General features: G+C 43.9%; 1 protein-coding gene across 4 annotated transcripts in view; it reads right to left on the bottom strand.

Moving 5' to 3' along the window:
• Nucleotides 1-21399, bottom strand: part of LOC147016519 (zinc finger protein ZFPM2-like) — a 138712-nt gene that overhangs the window by 38866 nt on the left and 78447 nt on the right. For all 4 annotated transcript variants that reach the window (XM_085845228.1, XM_085845229.1, XM_085845231.1 and 1 more), the window contains one exon: nt 16644-16731. In XM_085845228.1, coding sequence (XP_085701354.1) covers nt 16644-16731 — 88 coding nt within the window. The remainder of the gene's footprint in view (nt 1-16643; nt 16732-21399) is intronic.

Genomic DNA, 21399 nt, shown 5'->3' with positions numbered 1-21399 from the left:
AAATGACTATCTGGGACTCATGTACATTCTGCATAATGTAAAATGCGATTTCAGTTCTCCAACCCCCCCCCCCAACCTCCTCTCCACACACGTACACACACACACGCAATCCTAATTCCTCAACACCCCCCAACTCTGTCATCTCTCTGCCCCCCCCCACCACCACACCCAAACTCTGTGCTCCCCTCCCCCTTTCTTCAAATCCTCAAACCCACTCCCAACTCAAAGTTCTCAACTCCCCCTCCCCAACCCCTCAAAAGCTTCAAACCCTTTGATCCAAACTCTGTCCCCTCTCTGCCTCCGCTCCACCAACCCAAATCTGTCATCCTCTCCCCTTTTCTTCTTCAAGGTCTCAACTGCCGCAAACCCAAGTACCCAACCCCCCCTTCCACACCACAAGTCCTCAACCTTCCCCCTCCAAATATCTCAATCTCCCTCTTCCAATTGCATGCACCCTCACCCCCAACTCTCTGTCCTCCTCGCTCCATTTCTTCCTGTTCTTAACAACGTTACACAGGGAAATTTGGCGCATGAGAAGGCCACTCGGCCTATCATGTCTGCGTTGTTCCTGTCCCCGTTTGTTAATAATAATGTTAAAATTCAATAAAGATGGAACGTTAAATTCACATTCACTTCCCCCTTCTTCACTTATCCTTACTATAATTCATGATGAGTGTTTGTGTGTTTTTTGTTTGTCACTCAACCCCTACAGTTGTGAGCCGATTACATCCAGACTTGTTACAGCATGACCAGCATGACCCCAATTAGTGTATGGGGGTGTTTTTATCTTTGCCTGTGATCATGGGGGGGGGGGTGGAGAGGGGTCGGACACAATTTCTCTATGTAAATGTGTATCACGTAGCACCACCTCCAGGTGGGAGGAGGTGTTACAAGTCTCCACCATTTGCAGGATAGTATTCCTGTCCCCAAGTTTTCCAGTGCAGTGAGGTGTTTTGAAATATAAGCAGTAGGTTTGTTTTTACTTTATGCACATAACTTCATGGGTTTTTTTATTTTTATTTTTGCGTATACAGAGCTGTCAGTTGCCTACACACCACCCAAATAAAGGTATGCGTCAGAAGAACATGTTGCATGCTTGGAACAAGATCGCCCATAGAGCGGGTACCCTGCTGGTAATGATAACAGAGAACTCACGAGGCACTCAATAGAGCGCATACCTCCACCAGGTGGAACATTTTACATTTTGTATCCCACTGATAGGCTAGATCTGCACCCAGATCAAAACCAAAATCGAACGACCCAACTCGTGCACCAAGGTTTGTCATCATCCATCCACAACGTTTTATGATATCGTGCTATATATCGTTTTTGGTCCACTCTCTCAATGGTGAAGAATCACTTCAGAAAAACTCTAGTACAGTATTCGGATCTGGATCTTCACCGAAATCTCATGAATTTGTCCATGTCACACATCCAACCAGTACACCAATTTTCGTTCAAATCCGTCCACTACCTTTTGAGATATCCTGCTCACAAAGAAACAGAGAGACAAACAAACAAACAAACAAACAAACAAACAGGTGAACACATAACATCAGTCTACCTTCCGTGGTGGAGGTAATGAAACTGATGTGATGGAGGACAATGGGTTTTAAATTGTGCAACATGGTGCTGCTGATATAAATGGTTGTAGTGATGAAGTCCGGAGAGAGACTGGCTACTATCAAGCTCGCAAATGCAATATCACCGTTATTTGTTTGTTCATGGGATTGAGCAGAATGAGAACCCAAATAGTAGAACTGAGTCCATAAATGAGGCAGTAAATATAGTTTCACAGGTGTGTGGAAATGAAATCTCAACTCCAGTTGAGGATACTTGGCAACAAGGCACTGGTGACTCCAGAGTTGTATGTCGATAAAATAGAGACAGCTGAGAGTAACGTCCAGGTGGGACATTATCTAAGCTGCCAGAATGAGATGATGATGTGGTGGTCACAGAGTTGTCTCAATTGTTGACAGGTCAGACACAGGTGTCCCCCCCAACTTGTTGTTTCCTTCCTTAACAAGATCTACAGACAACGTATTGTGGTAAATAAAGAACAATGTTATTATTTGATTTCTTACATCCATGCTACAAACATACACTCTCATGTGCAGCCTGTGGATGCTGGTTGCATCATTGTTTTGGGACATGGCTATACGACTGATGCATTTCCCCCATTACCAGTACACTGGTGATCATTTCGCCGACCTTGGAAGGATGACAGGCTGAGTCAACCCCACCTGGTGTAAATGTAGTGGCTGATGGGGCTCAAACTCAGGACCCGAAGAACCCAAGCCAGCCACCCTAACCGCCAAACCAACATCAGGCCCTTCATCCATGTTGCAAAGCTTATAATTAAAAAGCCCAAGGAAATTTGACTCAACAAGGCCACAGTATCATAGGTGAAGAAAATTTGTTCTGCACAGTTGCGTCTATCCTCTTTTTTGCCATCTTCCCTCTGCACGGAAGTCAGTAAACATCACTCTCTTCCACAAGAAGGGTGCAAAAACAGACTCTACCAACTACAGGCCAGCGAGTTTGCTTTCAATTACACACAATGTCAAGTTACCAATAATTGCTTCCGATGTGAAGTCTTTTCTATTTTTAAACAACTTGATCTCTGAAGATCAGTTTGGATTCCGTCCTGGTAACTCAACTCTGGACATGCTTCCGCTTCTCTGTCAATAGTGGGAGGCTTGGAATCTCAATCAAGAGGTCAGGCCAATCTCCCTGGATACATCTTGAACATTCATCACAGTCTGGCATCCTGCTTTACTGAGCAAGCCTTTGCCTGTGGCATTCAAGCCTGCCTTTATTCCTGGATTTCTGACTTCCTCCACTCAAGCAGTCAATGTGTTGCTGTCAATTGAGCCCTCGATTCCCCTCTCTGTGGCCACAGCATGTCATCTGTCTCTCCAAGTTTCTGTGGAACCTTAAGCTCTCAACATTATTGGAATATAGAGTGATGAGGCTGAAGCACAAGGTCTGTTTTCACATTGTAGACACGTTGGTGGTCTCTGTTTTCTTACCGCCTCTTCTCCGATATTGCTCCCTCTGTTCTCTGTTTTTCAACTCTCTCCAGTGACGACACAATGCACATGTTCTTCCAGTAACCCTCTCCTGGTTACACTTTCAAAACCCCGGCTGATTGCTCACTCTTATTCCTCGGCTCTCCTGTATATGAAACCGCTTTCTCCAGGCCGTTCTTTAATTCCCACTCTTCCCTCCACAGCTTCAAGCAGGCAGTGCAATGTCACCTCACGTCATCCCCCATTCTGACCCATTGTCTTTATTACCACTAGTAACCGTTCCTTACCCAACCCTCTACCTGCTGATTTTAACTCACCCCCCCCTCAGCCCTTCAAACAAAGCCCAAGTCCTCAACCACCACCTGCCAACCCCAAGTACCAACTTTCCCCTACAAACCCTAAGGTGTCAATCCCCTCCCCACTCCAAGCATTCAACTCCCCCACCCAACACAGCTACACAACCCCTCCCCAAAGCCTCAACTTCCCCTCCCAACTCTGTCCCATCTTTGCTCCACCCACCAAACACCAGACCTCACCCTCCCCCTCCCACCCTACAGCGTCAATATCCTCCCTACTTCGAGCCTTCAAACATCCTCCCCACCGTCACGGTCACCTGTCCAACTCACAATCCTGCAAGCTAAGCGGAAAAGATTATGTGACCATGAGCAGGTTAATTGTGCCAATAAGTCACCCCAAATCAAATATATTCTTCCTTATGCATACATACACATCGTTAAAAGTAAATCCTGACCTCAGACAAAAACCTTTATAATGACATGGCCTGGGTTTAAGCCCTGCTTGAGAGAATGCCACATAGTTATTTAGGCAGTGCATAAGGCAACAGAATGCTGTCTCTATCGCTGAGGCCAATCTTCACAAGGCCCTATCAGCATCCTTTTAACTGTTTCTTTAGTCATTTTACAACGAAGGGAAAACTTATAGGAAAGGCATGGCGACTGTGAACATGACAGCTCCAAAGATGTCGTTGACTTCATATAGCAGTCAGCCCCAACATGACAACTGTATGACTTTTTTCCAAGTGGAAAGTGTGGATGGAGTCAGGCGAATTGTCCAATCAATGGGTGGAATGGCATGTTACAGACAGACGGACAGATGGACGAACAAGCGTATTATTATATAGATTGCAGTCGTTTCTACATCGTTGTTCCAGATAATCTAAATATTGTGTTTTAACGGATCTAACAAAGATTTTTGTAACGAAACGAAAATGTCTGATATAATACAAATAGAGAGAGCTCTGGAAAATATTTGGGAAAAGACTGCTGCCGAAAATCCAACTCATTAACATCATACATCGATACCACAAAGGCAAGTTAGCACACATGCAGGATTATAAACAATTCTCAAATGTCACAGGCAGCATACATTATAGATGTTTGGCACAATTCTATTTAGCATTATATTTATCACTGCTGTGCTGAAGTACAGATTCAAGGATGTCGATAATGACACCTGCATACAGTTTGAGATATTATGGTAGCTTCTTCAATCAGCAAAGAAAACAAAGGTAATGCAAAAGCTTATCCGCAACCTGCTGCTTGCTCATGACTGTGCTCTTGAAGTGTGCACAGCTGAAGATATTGAACAAATCTACGAAGGTTTCTCGCTGGCATGCAAATGGATTGGCTTTGCTGGTGTTGAGAAAATAGAAGTTCTGTTTCAACCAAGACCAGGAACTACATGATACACACCCCAGTTCACATATTCTGGTATCTTGGAAGCATGTTTACCCGGAATGCTATGGTGGACGTGGTAGGATTACAGCAATTATACCAAGGGCCGATGTTTCGTTTTGTTTAAACCTGAGACTTTGGTTGAGAGGCTTGATGTAAAAGTGCACAGGAAGCTTTTAATCTACTTGGCAATAGCTATTTCTGCACTTGTGTAGTATGGTGCAGAGGAAATGGAACATATTCCACCACCTAACACATTTGGGACAAATTCATGTGCACTGCCTTTAAGAGAACATTAATATGACGGAGCATAAAACTCGATGTGACAATATTGGAGGGACACTCAATCATCGGTTTCTTCTTCTCTTCTCTCTATTTTTAAAAAAAATAAATAAAAGTGAAAGTGTGTATGTCTGTATGTCCAGTAACACCTCTGAGACGCTTGGACCGACGACACCATATTTCCAAGGTATACTCAGGGGGTCCCTACTTAGGTTTTGTGTGTGAAATATATATTTTTTAAGTTCGAAAAATATATATTTTTGATTTTTTTTCGGATTTCTCATCGGTGTTATTACAAATTGGGTTATTTCTCCATTGTGGCAGACCGTGCTGTTAGAGCTCTTGTCTTCGACCTCTTGCCACAACTCGTCTGGCATTCTATTCTGTCAACTAAATCCAGCTCTAATAAGTTAAAAGGTTTTGAGTTTTCACCATGCATGAGCTCTTAAATGAGCTATTTACATTCTTTATACTTTAAAAAAGAAAATATCTCCAAAGTAAAAAAGAAAGAAAGTAGACCTCAACGTTTCAGGCAGCATGCTCTGCCCATCGACAGGAGGAAGTAACTGCAACTAATGAATGCAGCTTTTACAACAACTCCTCACCCACCATTGGCTGATTATTGTGGGGTGCTCATTGGATAATTATTGTGAGGTGCTCATTGACTGTTGAATGCATGTTACCGATTGGTCGGTACATCTTGCTCATCATCGTCCAATGCCCTCAGTGTATTGAAAGTTGTAGTTATAGGTGTCGATTTGTTAATAAGGGAGAGCCAGATATCACTCATGGGTATCCCATTTTCTTGAGGGACCATGTGATGTAAATATATTTCCATAGCTTCTCTGGTTCTCCTTGTGTGCCAGTGACTGATGGATGTGATAAGTTTGCTATCTGACCATAATATGCGATGGTTATTGGTCTGTGCATGATTGACAATTGCTGATTTTTTTCCCCTTCCCCTCTTCTATTATATGCTTCAAGTTCTTTCAATCTAGTGGTAAACGTCCTGCCAGTTTCACCAATGTAAACTTTGCCGCATTCACATGGGATACGGTAAACACCTGGATGGTGATTAGGAAGCCTTCTGTCCTTATGGGTGTGAAGAATACATTCAAGCTTATGTGTCGAGTGAAGGCGTACTGTTATATTAGCAGTTTTGAGAATTCGTTGTATGTGGTGTGATGTACATCCACGAAAGGGTGAAGCTAGCAGGACATTCACCACTAGATTTAAAGAAAATCAGGCATATAATAGAAGAGGGGAAGGGGAAAAATCAGTAATTGTCAATCATGCACAGACCAATAATCATCGCATATCATGGTCAGATAGCAAACTTATCACATCCATCAGTCACTGGCACACAAAGAGAATCGTAGAAGCCCTGGAGATACATTTACATCGCACGGTCCCTCAAGAAAACGGGATACCCATTAGCGATATCGAGCTCTCCCTTATTAACAAATTGACACCTATAACTACAGCTTGTAATATACTGAGGGCATTGTACTATGATGAGCAAAATGGACCAACCAGTGAAGACCTGGGTGCAAGAAGTACTTAAGTGACATTTTTGAAAAAAATGAGCTGGCACCAGTACTATAATCTATAATGGCCAGAGCATCATTTGATACCAAAAAATTCCGAAAATAAGTACTCAAGTCCTGTATATTGGTATATGGTCATTGTTGAATTCACTAAAATATAGAGCAAGAAATACCCAAGTCCATAACGTTTGAGCAAGAAGTTCATAAGTCCATGACTGTCCAATCAAAATGCTTGTATGTGTTACGTGACAAGCTGTGAAAATGGTGACCATGGAGGCTTGACAGCATGGTGTGAATGAGGATAACCCTGATAACAGGCATGACGGGGGCAAAAACTGTAAAAGAAACCCTGGAGACTGGGCTAGAAAGAGAATGAAGGATGCCAAAGCATCAGGTATGTAGTTTCGATGCATTATACTTTGCTGGGACTGAAAAAGGCACTACATTCGTCATCAGCTTTTGAGCCCTCATAAAACTGTGCATGTGGCAGTGCAGTGCAATGCTGTGCTGACCCAGATTCCCCATGTATTGGATGTATGTACACTGTACAGCCCCATGAGACATAGTAAAAATGACTGTATGGCAATCAAAAATGAGCAATAAAAGGCTTTGTGTGTTAAAAGTACCCAAGTCCAGCCATTTTGTAGCAGAAAATACCTAAGTCCAGGTATTTAGCCACAAAAAGTACTTGAGTCCAAAACTAATTTTCTCGTTTTCTTCGTAATAAAGGATGATTTTTCCACAAAAAAGGGTTTGTCTGCTCTGTATAGTCCCTGGAACCAGCAACAGGCTCCATAGTATGCCACCTTTAAAAAAAAGTATCTGCAGCATGTTTTGAAAACCTTGATCCTCAATATCTCAAAAGTGCTATTTTGTGACTAAAGTACTTCTTGCACTCAGGTCTTCAATTGGTAACATGCATTCAACAGCCAATCAGCACCTCACAATAATTAGCCAATGGTGGGTGAGGAGTTGTAAAAGCTGCATTCATTCGTTCCACTTACTTCCTCCTGTCGATGGGCAGAGCATGCTGCCCGAAATATTGAGGCTTACTTTCTTTCTTTTTTTACTTTGGAGTTATTTTCTTTTTTAAAGTATAAAGAATGTAAATAGCAAATGTAAGAGCTCATACATGGTGAAAACCATAAAACTTTTAACTTATTATTGTTGTTCCATCATGAAAACTTTTAAACAGTACTTAAATCCAACTCTGCAAAACGGTTTTCTTTACCTTCATTGCATATTGTTGAGATGATGGACATTTTCAAGGTCATAGTTGGTCGGAGTTTTTGATTATTTTCACCTTTCTCAGTTTCACTCGTAGTTTTGCCACAAAGAGTTCATGATCTGTCCTTCAGTCTGTCTGCCAGAGCACTGGCTGATTGCACAGCAAATCTACATCTTCTATTGATTAGAATGTCATCAATCTGATTTCTATGTTGTCAATCAGGTGAAGTCCATGTGTAGTCTACACTTGGGTTGTTTGAACCATGTGTTTGCAATTTAAAGCTAATTCTCCACACACAACTCAAGCATTCACTCCCCTGGATCATTTCGGATTACATGTATGTGATTTCCTACAATCCCTGGTGCTCAATCAAGGGTGCTTTGGGGGGTCCTGAAGAGTTGTGGAGCACCTTCAAGACCACCGTCCTTGATGTTGCCGGTGGATGCCTTGGAGTTCACCGCAGGGCAAAGAAGAATTTTGTCTCTCAAGGGACACTGGATACCATTGACCAGAGTCGCAGGGCCAGGCTGAATGGCAGAGCTGAGCTGTTCAGGGAGCTGAGGCGTAAAACTGTACGTGCACTGAGGGTGGACAAGGAGGCCTATGTGCGAGGAATCTGTGAGGGGGTAGAGCATCACCTGTGGACAGGTGATTCTCGTCCCGCTTACAGGGGAATTCGCGCATTACGTTCATCCAAGCCCATCCCTCGGAGCACTGCAGTTCGAGCAGAGAGTGGTAGGCTCTTGACAGAGGAGTCTGAAGTGAAGGCCCGCTGGGCCGGTTCGCTTTGAGCGGTTGTACCAGGCTGATCCCCCAGCTGTCGAGTTGGGCGTCAAGGGTGTTACAATCCCTGTTGCTGACCCTCGAATCAACTGTGGTCCACCATCGGTTGTGGAAACACGGGCTGCGGTGAACCAGTTGAAACGGGGCAAAGCTCCAGGGATCTGTGGCATCCATGCTGAACTTCTCAAGGCTGGTGGAAATGCTGCACTCGCGTCGTTGCATGCAGTTCTGTGCTCTGCCTGGAACACAGGCATCATCCCAACTGACTGGAAGAGGGGCCTTGTTGTCCCTCTCTGTAAAAGGAAGGGTGATCGCCAAGACTGCAACAACTACCGAGGGGTGACGCTGCTCTCAGTGCCGGGCAAGGTCTTTGCTCGGATAATTCTTGATAGGGTTCGCCACCATCTGCTTGAGCACCAGCGTCCAGAGCAGTCAGGCTTTACACCAAAGAGGTCAACGATTGACCGTATCCTTGCTCTTCGTGTCCTCACTGAACGCAGACGAGAGTTTCGGCAGGGGCTGCTTGCAGCCTATGTTGATCTCTGTAAAGCGTTCGATTCAGTGAATCGGGATGTCCTCTGGAGGATTCTTGGTCTTCGTGGGGTGCCACCGAGACTGATCGATCTGATGTCTGAACTCTACTCTGGTACTGAGAGTGCTGTGAAGTGTGGTGGTACCGCCTCTGACTTATTTCCAGTTGTTACTGGAGTTCGTCAGGGATGTGTACTTGCCCCCACACTTTTCAGCACTTGTATGGACTGGATTTTGGGAGGATGTCGGAGAGATCAAGTTGCGGTGCATCGTTTGGCAATGTCAAGATCTCGGACCTTGATTTTGCAGATGATGCAGTCATCTTTGCGGAGACTTTAGACATCCTCTTGGGGGCCCTCGAGGTGCTGAATGAGGAGTCGGAGCCGTTGGGATTACGGATTTCTTGGGTCAAAACAAAGATCCAGGCTTTCGGTGACATCTTGGATGCTGCTGTCCTGTCTGCGTCTGTTTGTGGTGAGGATGTTGAGGTCGTGGATAGATTCACTTACCTTGGCAGTGATATTCATGTCTCCGCAGGTTGTGAGCCGGAGGTCAATAGACGTCTGGGTCGGGCCTGGGGAGTCATGGATTCACTGGATCATGGGGTGTGGCGCTGCCGGTGCCTGTGCGGGAGGACGAAAGTCCGAGTCTTCAGGTCCTTAGTAGTTGCAGTCTTGCTCTATGGGTGCGAGACTTGGACTTTGACCAAGGATCTGAGACGGAGACTTAATTCCTTTGGTACCAGGTCTCTTCGGAGAATCCTTGGCTATCGCTGGTCGGATTTTGTGTCCAACGAGCGGTTGCTGAAAGAGACTCGGATGAGATTTGTTACCTGCATAGTCCGTGAGCGTCAGCTGCGGCTGTATGGACATGTGGCTCGTTTTCCTGACGCTGATCCTGCTCACCAGATTCTCTCAGCGAGGGAGTCTCATGAGTGGAGGAGGCCAGTGGGCCGACCACGTGCCTCATGGTTGCAGCAGGTTGACCATCATCTCAAGGAGATGGGGATGGGCCTGGCATCTGCCTGGGGGATGGCCAGACGGAGGCCCCTGGAGTACCGGCGGAAAGTGGACGCAGCGACGCGCTGTTCTGGCACATGCTCCCATACCTGACCTGACCTGGTGCTCCTGCTTCTCCAATTTTTGCATTCCAGTCTCCCATAATAAATGCAACATCTCCTTTAGGTACCTGTTCTACCAGTTCCTACAACTTTCAATATAACCCTCCATATTTTCTTCATCTGCTGCAGAAGTTGGAGCAAAAATCTAAATGATGGTAGTGTTCACAGAATTTGGCTAAAACGCCGGCACACGTCGAATACGTTATGGGTAAGTTTGTATACGTTAAGAGCATGCTGGCATACGTTGTAGTACGCTGGCTTTTTTCCTAGTACGCTGGCATACGTGTTTGTACGCTGGCATACGTCGTAGTACGCCAAGGTGTTAGACAAATTTTCCATGCTTGAAATTTTTTGACGTATGCCAGAGTATGACTCACACGTTCCGCATAACGCTGGCCATAAATTGTAGGCACGTTACGCGATCGTTGACACATGTCGACACACGTTACTTGTAAGTTACTAATAAGTCTAAACACGTCGAGGTAATGTTTAGCGTACCCAAAACTTATTTCTAACCTATGAGTAACGTGTTGTAGGCACATTACGCAATCATTGATACACGTCAACACACGTTACTTGTACGTTACTCATAAGTCGAAACACGACAATGTAATGGTTAGCGTCAGTGTTCCAGATTCCCTGTATTTTTTTATTTTTCTTTGGTATGACGGTGATGTTAACACTTCGATTTCGAGTGCGGTTATAATATAATATAATTAATAGGCTGCCGCTCAACGAATTAAATCATAACCGCACTAGAAATCGAAGTGTCAACATCACCGTCATACCGAAGAAAAAAAACAAAAACAGGGAGTCTGGAACACTGACGGTAACCATTACCTTGACGTGTTTTGACTTATGAGTAACGTACAAGTAACGTATGTCGACGTGTGTCAACGATCGCGTCACGTGCCAACAACTTATGCCAGCGTATGCGGAACGTGCGTCATACATCGAGTACGTCGAGAAATTTTCAACATGCTGAAAATTTCTCGACGTACTCGGCGTATGAGGACGTATGCCAGCGTACTACGACGTATGCCAATGTACTACGACGTATGCCAGTGTGCTCTTAACGTATACAAAACTTACCCATAATGTATTCGACGTGTGCCAGCTTGGTTCGGCAAATTTTTCAGCATACGCTAGCTAAAACGTCAAGGTGTGACAGCGGCTTCACACTTCGATGTCTAGTGCGGTTATGATTTGAATCGTCGCGCTGCAGCCTATTAATAGCCTACGCCATGATCGTCGGCGATACGCTGCCGCACTATGCATAAGTTAGACTATCGTTGGGCATAGGTTTTGAACGCCGACAACATGCTCAGCATTCGTTGGTATAAGTTATCTATACGTCATTGAAACGTTCTGTGTACGTTACTAATACGCTATGCATACATCCAACACGTTATTATACGCCCAAAACTTAAAAAAAAACATCAATAGTTCAGCGTACGCCAGCGTTTTACATACATTTTGAGACCTTGCCATACGCTGGCTAAAACGTCAAGGTGTGACAGGGCCCTTACGGGTATTTAAATGTTCCTGAGCTGTGGTTTATTATTAATAGTCAGGTTTTCTTTTCTTTTATTCACACCACCAACAACTACAACCACGCCAGCATCGTTTCACCTTCACCTCACTCTGCCCGACACCATGATCCACACACCACCGACCACGAATGTGGGTGGGAGTTCGCTCGGGACTCCGCCCAGAATGAAGAGGGGTGGGCCTCCTTGGCCAATCAAGGACTTCACCGCCTCAGCTCGAGACTCCGCCCAGGATGGGAGGAGTGTGCCCCTTGGCCAACCAGAAGGCGCATCACCTCAGCTCGAGACTCCGCCCAGGAAGGGAGGAGTGTGCCCCTTGCCCAATCCGGGATCGCAACACCTCAGATCGAGAACGGAGAGGGCGGAGACGTTTTTCCTCCCCCCTCCCCCCCCGAAACAGGGAGAATAAATACGTGGCCGCGGAGCTTGCTAAAAAGATCACGTCTCAGTACATGGCCTTGGTGGTCATCTGGGCGCTCATCTTGATGAGGCACGTCACTGCTCGTGGACATCACATCTCGGAGGACAACGAAAAAGGAGCAAGGAATGCTTACGTTAGTGGGCTCGAAGCGCGACCAGTCTGTCGAGTGCGTGACCAGTCTGTCGACTGCGCGACCAGTCTGTCGAGTGTGCATCTCTGGCCGGGTCCGGTGCTGACTGCATCGCACGGATCGGAGGCGTCTCGCTGGCGCCTGGTTCTGCGGACCGCTTCGCAACGCTGGTCTGGGTCGCTCGTCAGCTCGAAGACCACACGAAGTGGACAGGTCTGAGGCAGGACCTAATAAAGACCATTGTCCGATTCTTTGGGTGTGTGTGCTTGTGTGTGTGTGTGTGTGTGTGTGTGTGTGTGTGTGTGTGTGTGTCCGTGGGCCCGTCTGATAAGTAGTGAAATGTTTGTGTTTTTGCCTGTATATACGTGCTTAATAATAATAATCGGTTTAGTTCTGCTCTTTGTGTTCCCAAGTTCCCCATTATTACCTGTATAAATAAACCCCAATTGTTAAATGTACTCAACTCGTCGTGTCATTTCTGCATTGGCTGGGTGTGTTGTGCGTGCGGGAAAGTGAGCAGCCATTGCCGCTGTAACGGAGTAACAGGATAATCGGGCCGGCGGAATTCGGCGATACCACCGCTCGGCTACGCACACGGAACGGGCTCGCTTAAGCGGCTTGCTTCCGTACGAGTTCCGCCGAGGGTGAAGTTTCCCGGTAGCTGGATCACGTGGGTACTTCGGTAAGTTGAAGTTGGCAATTAACCCTACCCCATGTGATCTACCCATTGGCATATTTCGGTCCAAAATAACCAGGACCTGCTGACCTCGGACTTCTCCGGGCCGGCGATCTGTAATCCCGGACGATCGAGCCGAAACGGCCCGAGTGCTCCATCGAGGGTAGTGCTCGTGGCGACGCGCCGGCAAAACCACAAATATATATATATATATATATATATATATATATATATATATATATATATATATATATATATATATCACACACACACACACACACACACACACACGGTCAGTCACTCAACCTCTTGGGGCTCATTCTCAGCCATGATCTCTCTTGGGAAAACCAAATTTCAAAAATTGGCCTTCAAAGCCAGTTGCCAACTGGGAATCCTCCATCGTGCAGTTCTTCCTTGGAACACCTGAGATCCTATCGACCTCAAAGGATTTCATCCACAGCTTTATGGAATACTGCCCTCCCCTTTGGGCCAGTTTCCCTGCCTCATATCTTGCTCAGCTCGACACCACGGAAACCAAGGATTTCAAGATCATTGGAATCTCTCGCGATGAAGCTGAGTCTATGCGCCATTAACTTTGCCGTCGCTGACAGGTCGGTGGTCTCACCGCCTTCTTCTGCCTCATTTTTGGTCTGTGCTCTGTCCTCCCCCCCCCTCCAAGTATCTGTAGGACACACACAGTCCACCAGCAACCCCCTCCTTGTGAAACTGCCCAAATCCAGAGCCACTGCATATATATATATATATATATATATATATATATATATATTGTTATGTTTGTGGGGTAGATGGAGGAATTTAATAGTTAAGGTAGGATTGTGTAGGGTAGCATGGTCCGTGGACAGGTTGGAGACATTTCGATGCAACTCAAGTAGGAAAACTGCCAGCTTAAGTGTTACGTGTCACCACACGGGGGGTGGTGCTGTGTCAAATTAGGTAGGAATTAAGGCTAATTTCTCCCAGGATGTGATTGCCCCCTGTGATCTTTTGCTATGTTTTTGCATTTCAAGACCAGTGATAAAAAGGAATCACGTCCTTAGAACAACTGAGTCGGACATTTCCAAGGAGGTGAAAACCCCGCCTCCAGGAATGATAACTAGCGAGACCATGCCCCTGGGGTGGATGATGGATGGGAGTGATGTCAAGAGGATCAGAGAAGGGAGAGAGGAGGATAGAGTCAGCATAGGTGGTCGGGACAAACAGGAGCATGAAGGGAGGCTCAGTGAGGTATGCGTTTGGGGATGGAGGTCTCATTTTTCTGGCTTCCCCTCGACACCATGAAGAAAGCTGCATGATTCTTGTGTTCGTGCTGAGGCGAATTTGCTCGTGTCATGGAGCAAGATGCCAGCCATTGACTGTTCGGCTGGGTCGTGTGAGACCATGCCTCGAAACCTCGTGTTGTGCCATTGGGGAAGAAGGTGGCGCCATTGTGCAGAGGAGTGGCATCGGCAAGTGCGATCATGAAAAGAAGCTGCATGGCGGTGTCTGAGCCCTGGTGTTGAACATCACCACCAAAACTACTTCCTGTACACTTCCCACCCAGAGAGTGGCTGGGCGCCATTTTGCGAGCTTCCCACGCAGGATGACGCGGTTCGATCGTCAAGATCTAAAAGACCATCTCTGGACACACAGCTAAGTGCTGGAATAAAAGGAAGGATTATTCTTTTATTTAGTGTTCCCCCTTTTCTGTATTAAAGTTTGTGCAGAGGTGCCTCAAATAGGAATTTAGTTCACCTCATGTTTCATTATTATCCCGTTTAATCTATTTCCATTATAAATATCTGATTTATGTCATTAAACCCCCATTTATTAAGATTGCTTGTGTCTTTGTATTTGTTGTGGGTTTGAGTATAAACCCGTGTGTCCTCCGTCCGGGTGAACGCATCTGGTATGTGCTTTGCCATCCTGCGTCCCACGCACGCCATAATCTCCTAAGAACTCAGCTATACGCCTCCCAGGGACATCGTTCGGTTATCCGTCCAGATCGGTCTTGACCGGCATGGACACGCCAATATAATATATATATATATATATATATATATATATATATATATATATATATATTTATATATATATACAGTAGACTAGGCGCAAGTCGTCACTATCGGGACCGAGAAAAAAGTGACGACTTAGAAATGTGACGACTTATGCGTATGCGAACATTCATGATGACTGTGGGGTGAAGGATGAAGTTGCGCGTGGCCTGGACACGTACGTGTGAGAGGGCGCACCAATCTCTAAGCCGGCTATTGTACCAAAAGGGAAAAACAATCCTCAGGGCATAGGTGGGGGTTCATTGGTTCGTTGGAAAGTGATCAAGAAAAGATGGAATTCATGAATGACTTTATCAAAAGTAAAGATAATGAACAACTGTAAGACAACTCATATACCATCGGTGATGGTATATGACCATCAACAAATGTGGAATGAATGGCTGTTAGAATTCATTCATTGGAATGAATGTAGAATGAGTTTTCATATGGAATGAAAACTCATATACCATCGACAAATTACATGACACACAGTCATCGCGATGACTACCACTCAATACCTATGTGAAAGTGAGTGTGGTGATGTACAAAACAAGCCAATATAAAACCATGATCGGACTTCAACACTAAGCTCGATCGATCCTTTACTCCTTCGCCAGAGACTGCATTGCGCAGCCTGTCTACCTCTTCAGATACATGTGGGACGGCACGCTGACTGAGCTGAACACAGCGCAGTTATAAATAGCCCGCGCATCACGATTCCATGAAATCGGGCTTCTCACGAGGCAACAGTTCCGTGTGACGAGTTAGGCGTGGTAATTTACTTGAGTTTGCATTACACGGGAACGGACAACACTGACGACTTAGACGAAGTGACAGCTTAGAGATGACGACTTACAGACTTTATTCAAAGTATTTAAGTCGATTTAACATTAGATAAATTTGGGACTTTTTGACGCTGCCGACTTAGGCGAAGTGACGAGTTACATGCTGCCGACTTACGCCTCGTCTATTGTGTGTGTGTGTGTATATATATATATATATATATATATATATATATATATATATATATATATATATATATATATATATATATATATATATATATATATATATATATATATATATATATATTCAAACACTGGATTTTGACAAAATATATGGACCTTCAAGTGGGCCAAACATGTGGAAATGCAATCATAGGTGTAGAGAGCATTGCAAATTTTAGTTGAGCAACAGATCGCAGAGTATCAGGAAGAATGTTGTGGAATGTATGTATTTATGTGACAATGCCTTGATGCAGATGCATCACCAACTTCAGTTGTGGATTGTCGTTCATTTATATTCAAAAAATGTTTGTTAATACGAGATATTTTTGGCATTTTCTATGAAAGGAAAATAAAAACACCTCTTGCCTATAATCGTGTGCTTGAAAAAGAATGACTAATATTTTACCTTTTTGACCATGCATGACCTGAGAAATTAACCAAAGTCCCATGATGACTTGCAAACTTCTAATCATGTTTTTCCTCTGCATCTGCTTTTCTCTTTCCAGCTGTTCCTGAGGCTTATGTTGACTCACATATCAGGATGTCTCAGGGTTCCATTACTCATGGACGAGCACTAGGTGAAAAACCTACCTTTTCCAAACACAATGCAGTTGTCGTCATCCATGGGGCCTAGTGATAAGTGCTGCAGCCAGCAGGCCCTTGATAGACACGTCAGCACCTGGGGCAGGGTAGGAAGGCTGACGTAAAGCTAACTTCCATATTTTCATATTTGCAACATTTGTTTGGCTAAGCAATTTGTAATCCTTGACAACATGACGCAAGTAAGAAATCCCACAGACTGCTATAACACTACTCTTTGGTTCAGCTCAAATGCTACACACATTTCAAAAAATGTACACAATTGGTTATTCTGACATTATTATATTGCATTATGAAGGTCAACACTAAAAGCAATCTACAAGTTCATTTGTACAAAAATTAAATAAAACTGTGTATACCCACATTCGATAACATCTCGGTGCTATCTGAAATAAGTTATCAATCGTTAAAATAAAATGTGTTTAATCTTCCCACAAAGCATTATCATTCTACGTGTACAGGAATCAGTAATCTTCGTGGTTTGTGTTAAGAATGCAATGCAGAGAGGAGTCAAAATATATTTAATATAAATATGCAAAATACACCTAGCACTCATTTTTGCCAGGAATAGGATGAGGCAAAGAATTAAGCCTCCCCCTAAAGCAGGGGTCAGCAACCTTTTTGTGCAGAAGAGCCTTTTTGTGCTCTGCAAGCTTATTGGTGATGGAACACACTCCAGGGGTGTGTTCAGTTACCAAGTTTCTTGTAGAGCCCTCGCCAAGTGGCTTAAGCACTCAAGCAAGCACTCCATTCAAAACCGTTGAGAAGGAATGGCTGGATTGGCAAGCACTAGCGAGTTCCTTGGTAACTGAACACACCCCCCTAGTTGTGCAGCTTCTCCAATGCTGTTATTACACAGATGGAATGATTGAAATCTATATTGACCAATCAAAAATCAATGAAACTTCAGACGCAGGAATACAAGCAGCAATAACACCAGTCTTCATACCACGTGCCTGTTAGTGTAGCACAGGACAGAGATAAAGCTCTGGGACAGGCTTTGGGGCAATCAACAACAACAATAAAATGAGCAGGTCGGATGGTAGGTGTATCTAAATTAAATGAATATACACAACAAAATTACAACCCATGGTCATATCAAAATTACAATCAATGGTCATAAATAGCACACAAGCACGCACGCACGCACGCACGCACGCACGCACGCACGCACGCACGCACGCACGCACGCACACACACACACACACACACACACACACACACACACACACACACACACACACACACACACACACACACACACACCTACTTTTTAATTTATTTATTGAGCAAAATGATCCAACATTCAATTTCATTGTCAGAAAAAGTATGTGAACCTCTTGGTTAATCAGCTTCATTAAGGGGGTAATTATAGTCAGATGTTTCAATCAATGAGATGACAATCAGGAGTGAGTTTGGGTGGCCCTACCCAATATGAAAACAAACTTTGTTCGTCACGATAAGAGTCTGGTCTTCACCACACAGGTTTGTGGAAGCACATCATGCCTCGGTCAAAAGAGATTTCTGACGATGTGAGAAAAAGAGTTGTCGATGCTCATCGGTCTGGAAAGGGTTACAAAACTGTTTCTAAAGATGTTGGGTTCCATCAATCCACTGTCAGGCAGATCATGTACAAATGGAGAAAATTCAACACCAATGTTACTCCTTCCAGGAACAGTCGTCCAATAAAAATCACTCCAAGAGCAAGGCGTACAATAATCCAGGTCACAAATAACCCCCAAGGTAATGTCTAAGGATATGCAGGCCTCTCTTGCATTGCCTAATGTCAGCGTTCATGAGTCCACCATCAGGAAAACACGAAGCAAGAATGGTGTGCATGGGAGGATAGCAAGGGGAAAACCACTGCTTTCCAAGAACAACATTGCTGCCTATCTCAAGTTTGCCAAAGACCACCTAGATGATCCAGAAGGCTATTGGAAGAATGTTCTCTGGACAGACGAATCAAAAGCAGAACTTTTTGGCTTAAATGAGAAATGTTATGTTTAGCAAAAACCAAACACTGCATTCCAACATGAGAACCTCATCCTAACCATGAAGCATGGTGGTGGGGAGTATCATGGTTTGGGGCTGCTTTGCTACCTCAGGACCCAGAAGACTTGCTATAATTGATGGAACCATGAATTCTGGATTGTACAAGCAAATTCTACAGGAGAATGTAAGGGCATCCATCCATGATCTGAAGCTTAACAGAAAGTGGGTCATGTAGCAAGACAAAGATCCAAAACATACAAGTAAATCTACAACAGAATGGCTGAAGCAAAAGAGATTTTACGTTTTCGAATGGCCAAGTCAAAGTCCAGACCTTAACCCAATTGAACTGTTGCAGCAGAACCTGAAGTGAGCAGTTCATGCAAGGAAGCCCACAAATATCACTGGAGTTAAAGCAGTTCTGGAAGGAGGAATGGGCCCAAATTCCTCCAAGCCGATCAAGAGTTACAGGAAACGTTTCGTTGAAGTTATTGTTGCTCAAGGGAGTGCCACCAGTTACTGAATGTAAAGGTTCACATACTTTTTCTGACAAAGAAATTGAATGTTGGATCATTTTGCTCAAAAAAAATAAATGAAAAAGTAGATTTTTTTTGTGTGTGCTATTTCTTTATTCAGATGCCCTTTATCTAATATTAGGACTTAGATAAATATTTGATCACATTTTAGGTCAAATTTATGCAGAAATACAGGAAATACAGGAAAAAATTCTCAAGGGTTCACAAACTTTTTCTCATCATTGGTTCCAGTTGAAGGGTTTGTTTCTACAATTAGTGCCCCCAATTTTTAATGGTACCCCAGAGTTTCTTGGACCCCAACGAGTACTAAACAAACCTTCAAGATTTTTTCCCTTCCTTTTTTTCTGCCAATGTCAGAGCTGCATCTCAGATCTAGCCATGACTTTTGAAATAAAATTTTTCATCAATAATGGAAATAACAAGTAAGCAGGGATGACAATTTTTGACCTTGACCTGGTTAAGGTATTGACCTAATTCTAGACATTTTAACAGGTTTCACCATAACTCGACTAAGGTTTGTCTGATCGGAACAAAGTTGCCCTCTGTAGATGGCCTAAAGCAAGTCGCATTTATGCTTAATTTACATCTTACCCCTCAGGGTTAAAGATCAAGGTCAAATGGTGGTCTGAGAATTTTTTTTTTTAAGTCATTGCTTAAATCTGCCAATGTGGAGTCTCAAAGACCACTTGGCCTTCCAAGATGTTCTGGCAACACATTCGTGTACCAGCATTGAATTTGTGCACCTAATATTTGATTGGTGTTCACTGACTTTTTTTTTTCTCATTGTGACCTAATTAAGTAAAAACACCTTTTTCATCATAACTTTAATAATTTTCCTCTGATTTTCATGATGTTGAGTTTTATGGATAGATTGTAGATGGGGACCCACTTTCTTAATTAACACTCTATTCCTAAATGTTGAAGGTCAAGGTCATATGACGGTCCGAAAAGAATATGGCCATCATTGGATCGCAGGCACCATGGGAGGTTTACCCTTGGCAATCACAGATATCTAGTTTTACCTGTACAGTAAACTGTTACCCATACACTGCCTGGGTTCATTAACCTCCGCCATCGAAGATGGATGGAGGTTACTGTTTTCACCCCTTTCTGTTTGTTTGTTTGTTTGTTTGTTTGTTTGTGAACAGTATTACGGAAAAACTCCTCGACGGATTTCGACGAAACTTGGTGGGGGGGGGGGGGTTAGGTCTGGTCCAAGGATCATGCCATTAGATTTTGGACTTGGTCCAAAATCCAATATGGCTGCTATGGCGGCAATTTAAAAAAAAATTGAATTTTTTTTTTTGCATTTCTACATGTTTTAAGTGATTTCCAACCCCCCCCCCAAAAAAAATTTGTTAGAGAAAAAAAAACAATTTTGCAACTTTTTTTTCAACCAAATTTCGATTTTTTTTTTTTTGCATTTCTACATGTTATAAGTGATTTGCAACAAAAAAACATGCCAAAATTATAATTGCGGCTGATTTTGGAACTTCAGGTGGATATACCCACGTAAGATCAATTTCTGTCTCAAGGAATCGAGTTATGATGAATGAATTCAGTATGTAAAAGTTAAAAGGGAAAGTTGCAAACTATAACTCTATGAGCACTGTTGACGTCAAATTGAATGAATAGGATATCAGGTTCACTTGAGTGACCTAGCAGTATTGGCGGCGGAGGTTTTGCACTCTACCAAGTGCTCCCCCTCTAGTTTTTTATGTTTTCGCTGTTTTTTGCGGGTGTATCCACGGTGTTTTTGCTGGATTTTTGATTTTCCTTTATGAATCGCAAACCGCCAGGAACCTATCTTCCTTTCTCCCACTGAAATAATGCCCCGACATTCGGGGCATTTTCCAGGAACGTATCCCCCGCGAATAGCAGGGTCTGACAATATACATACATATACGTATATTATATATTGTGCCGATAGAAAGTCCACACCCCTTTTCAATTTTGTTGCCTTTTGTTGCCTTATAGCCTGGAATAAAATTGCATTAAATCACACTTTTCAACCTTTTATTTACACACTAGTAGTAATGCCCGGCGTTGCTCGGGCTAGCAATAAAGCCTGGCATTGCCCCGGCTTTCTTGCAAATTTCCTGAATAGCTGTTAGCGGTTAGGGGTTAGCGGTTAGGGGTTAGCGGTTAGGGTTAGTGGTTAGGGTTAGGGTTGCAGTTAGGGTTAGGGTTAGCGGTTAGCGGTTAGCGGTTAGGGTTAGGGT

The sequence above is a fragment of the Eptatretus burgeri genome, chromosome 11, assembly GCF_056783735.1.
Source record: "Eptatretus burgeri isolate ZD-2024b chromosome 11, Ebu_testis_v1, whole genome shotgun sequence".
In the NCBI taxonomy this organism is placed as follows: domain Eukaryota; kingdom Metazoa; phylum Chordata; class Myxini; order Myxiniformes; family Myxinidae; genus Eptatretus; species Eptatretus burgeri.
Note: the sequence above shows the minus strand (reverse complement) of the source record. Positions and strands in the feature narration are given on the sequence as shown.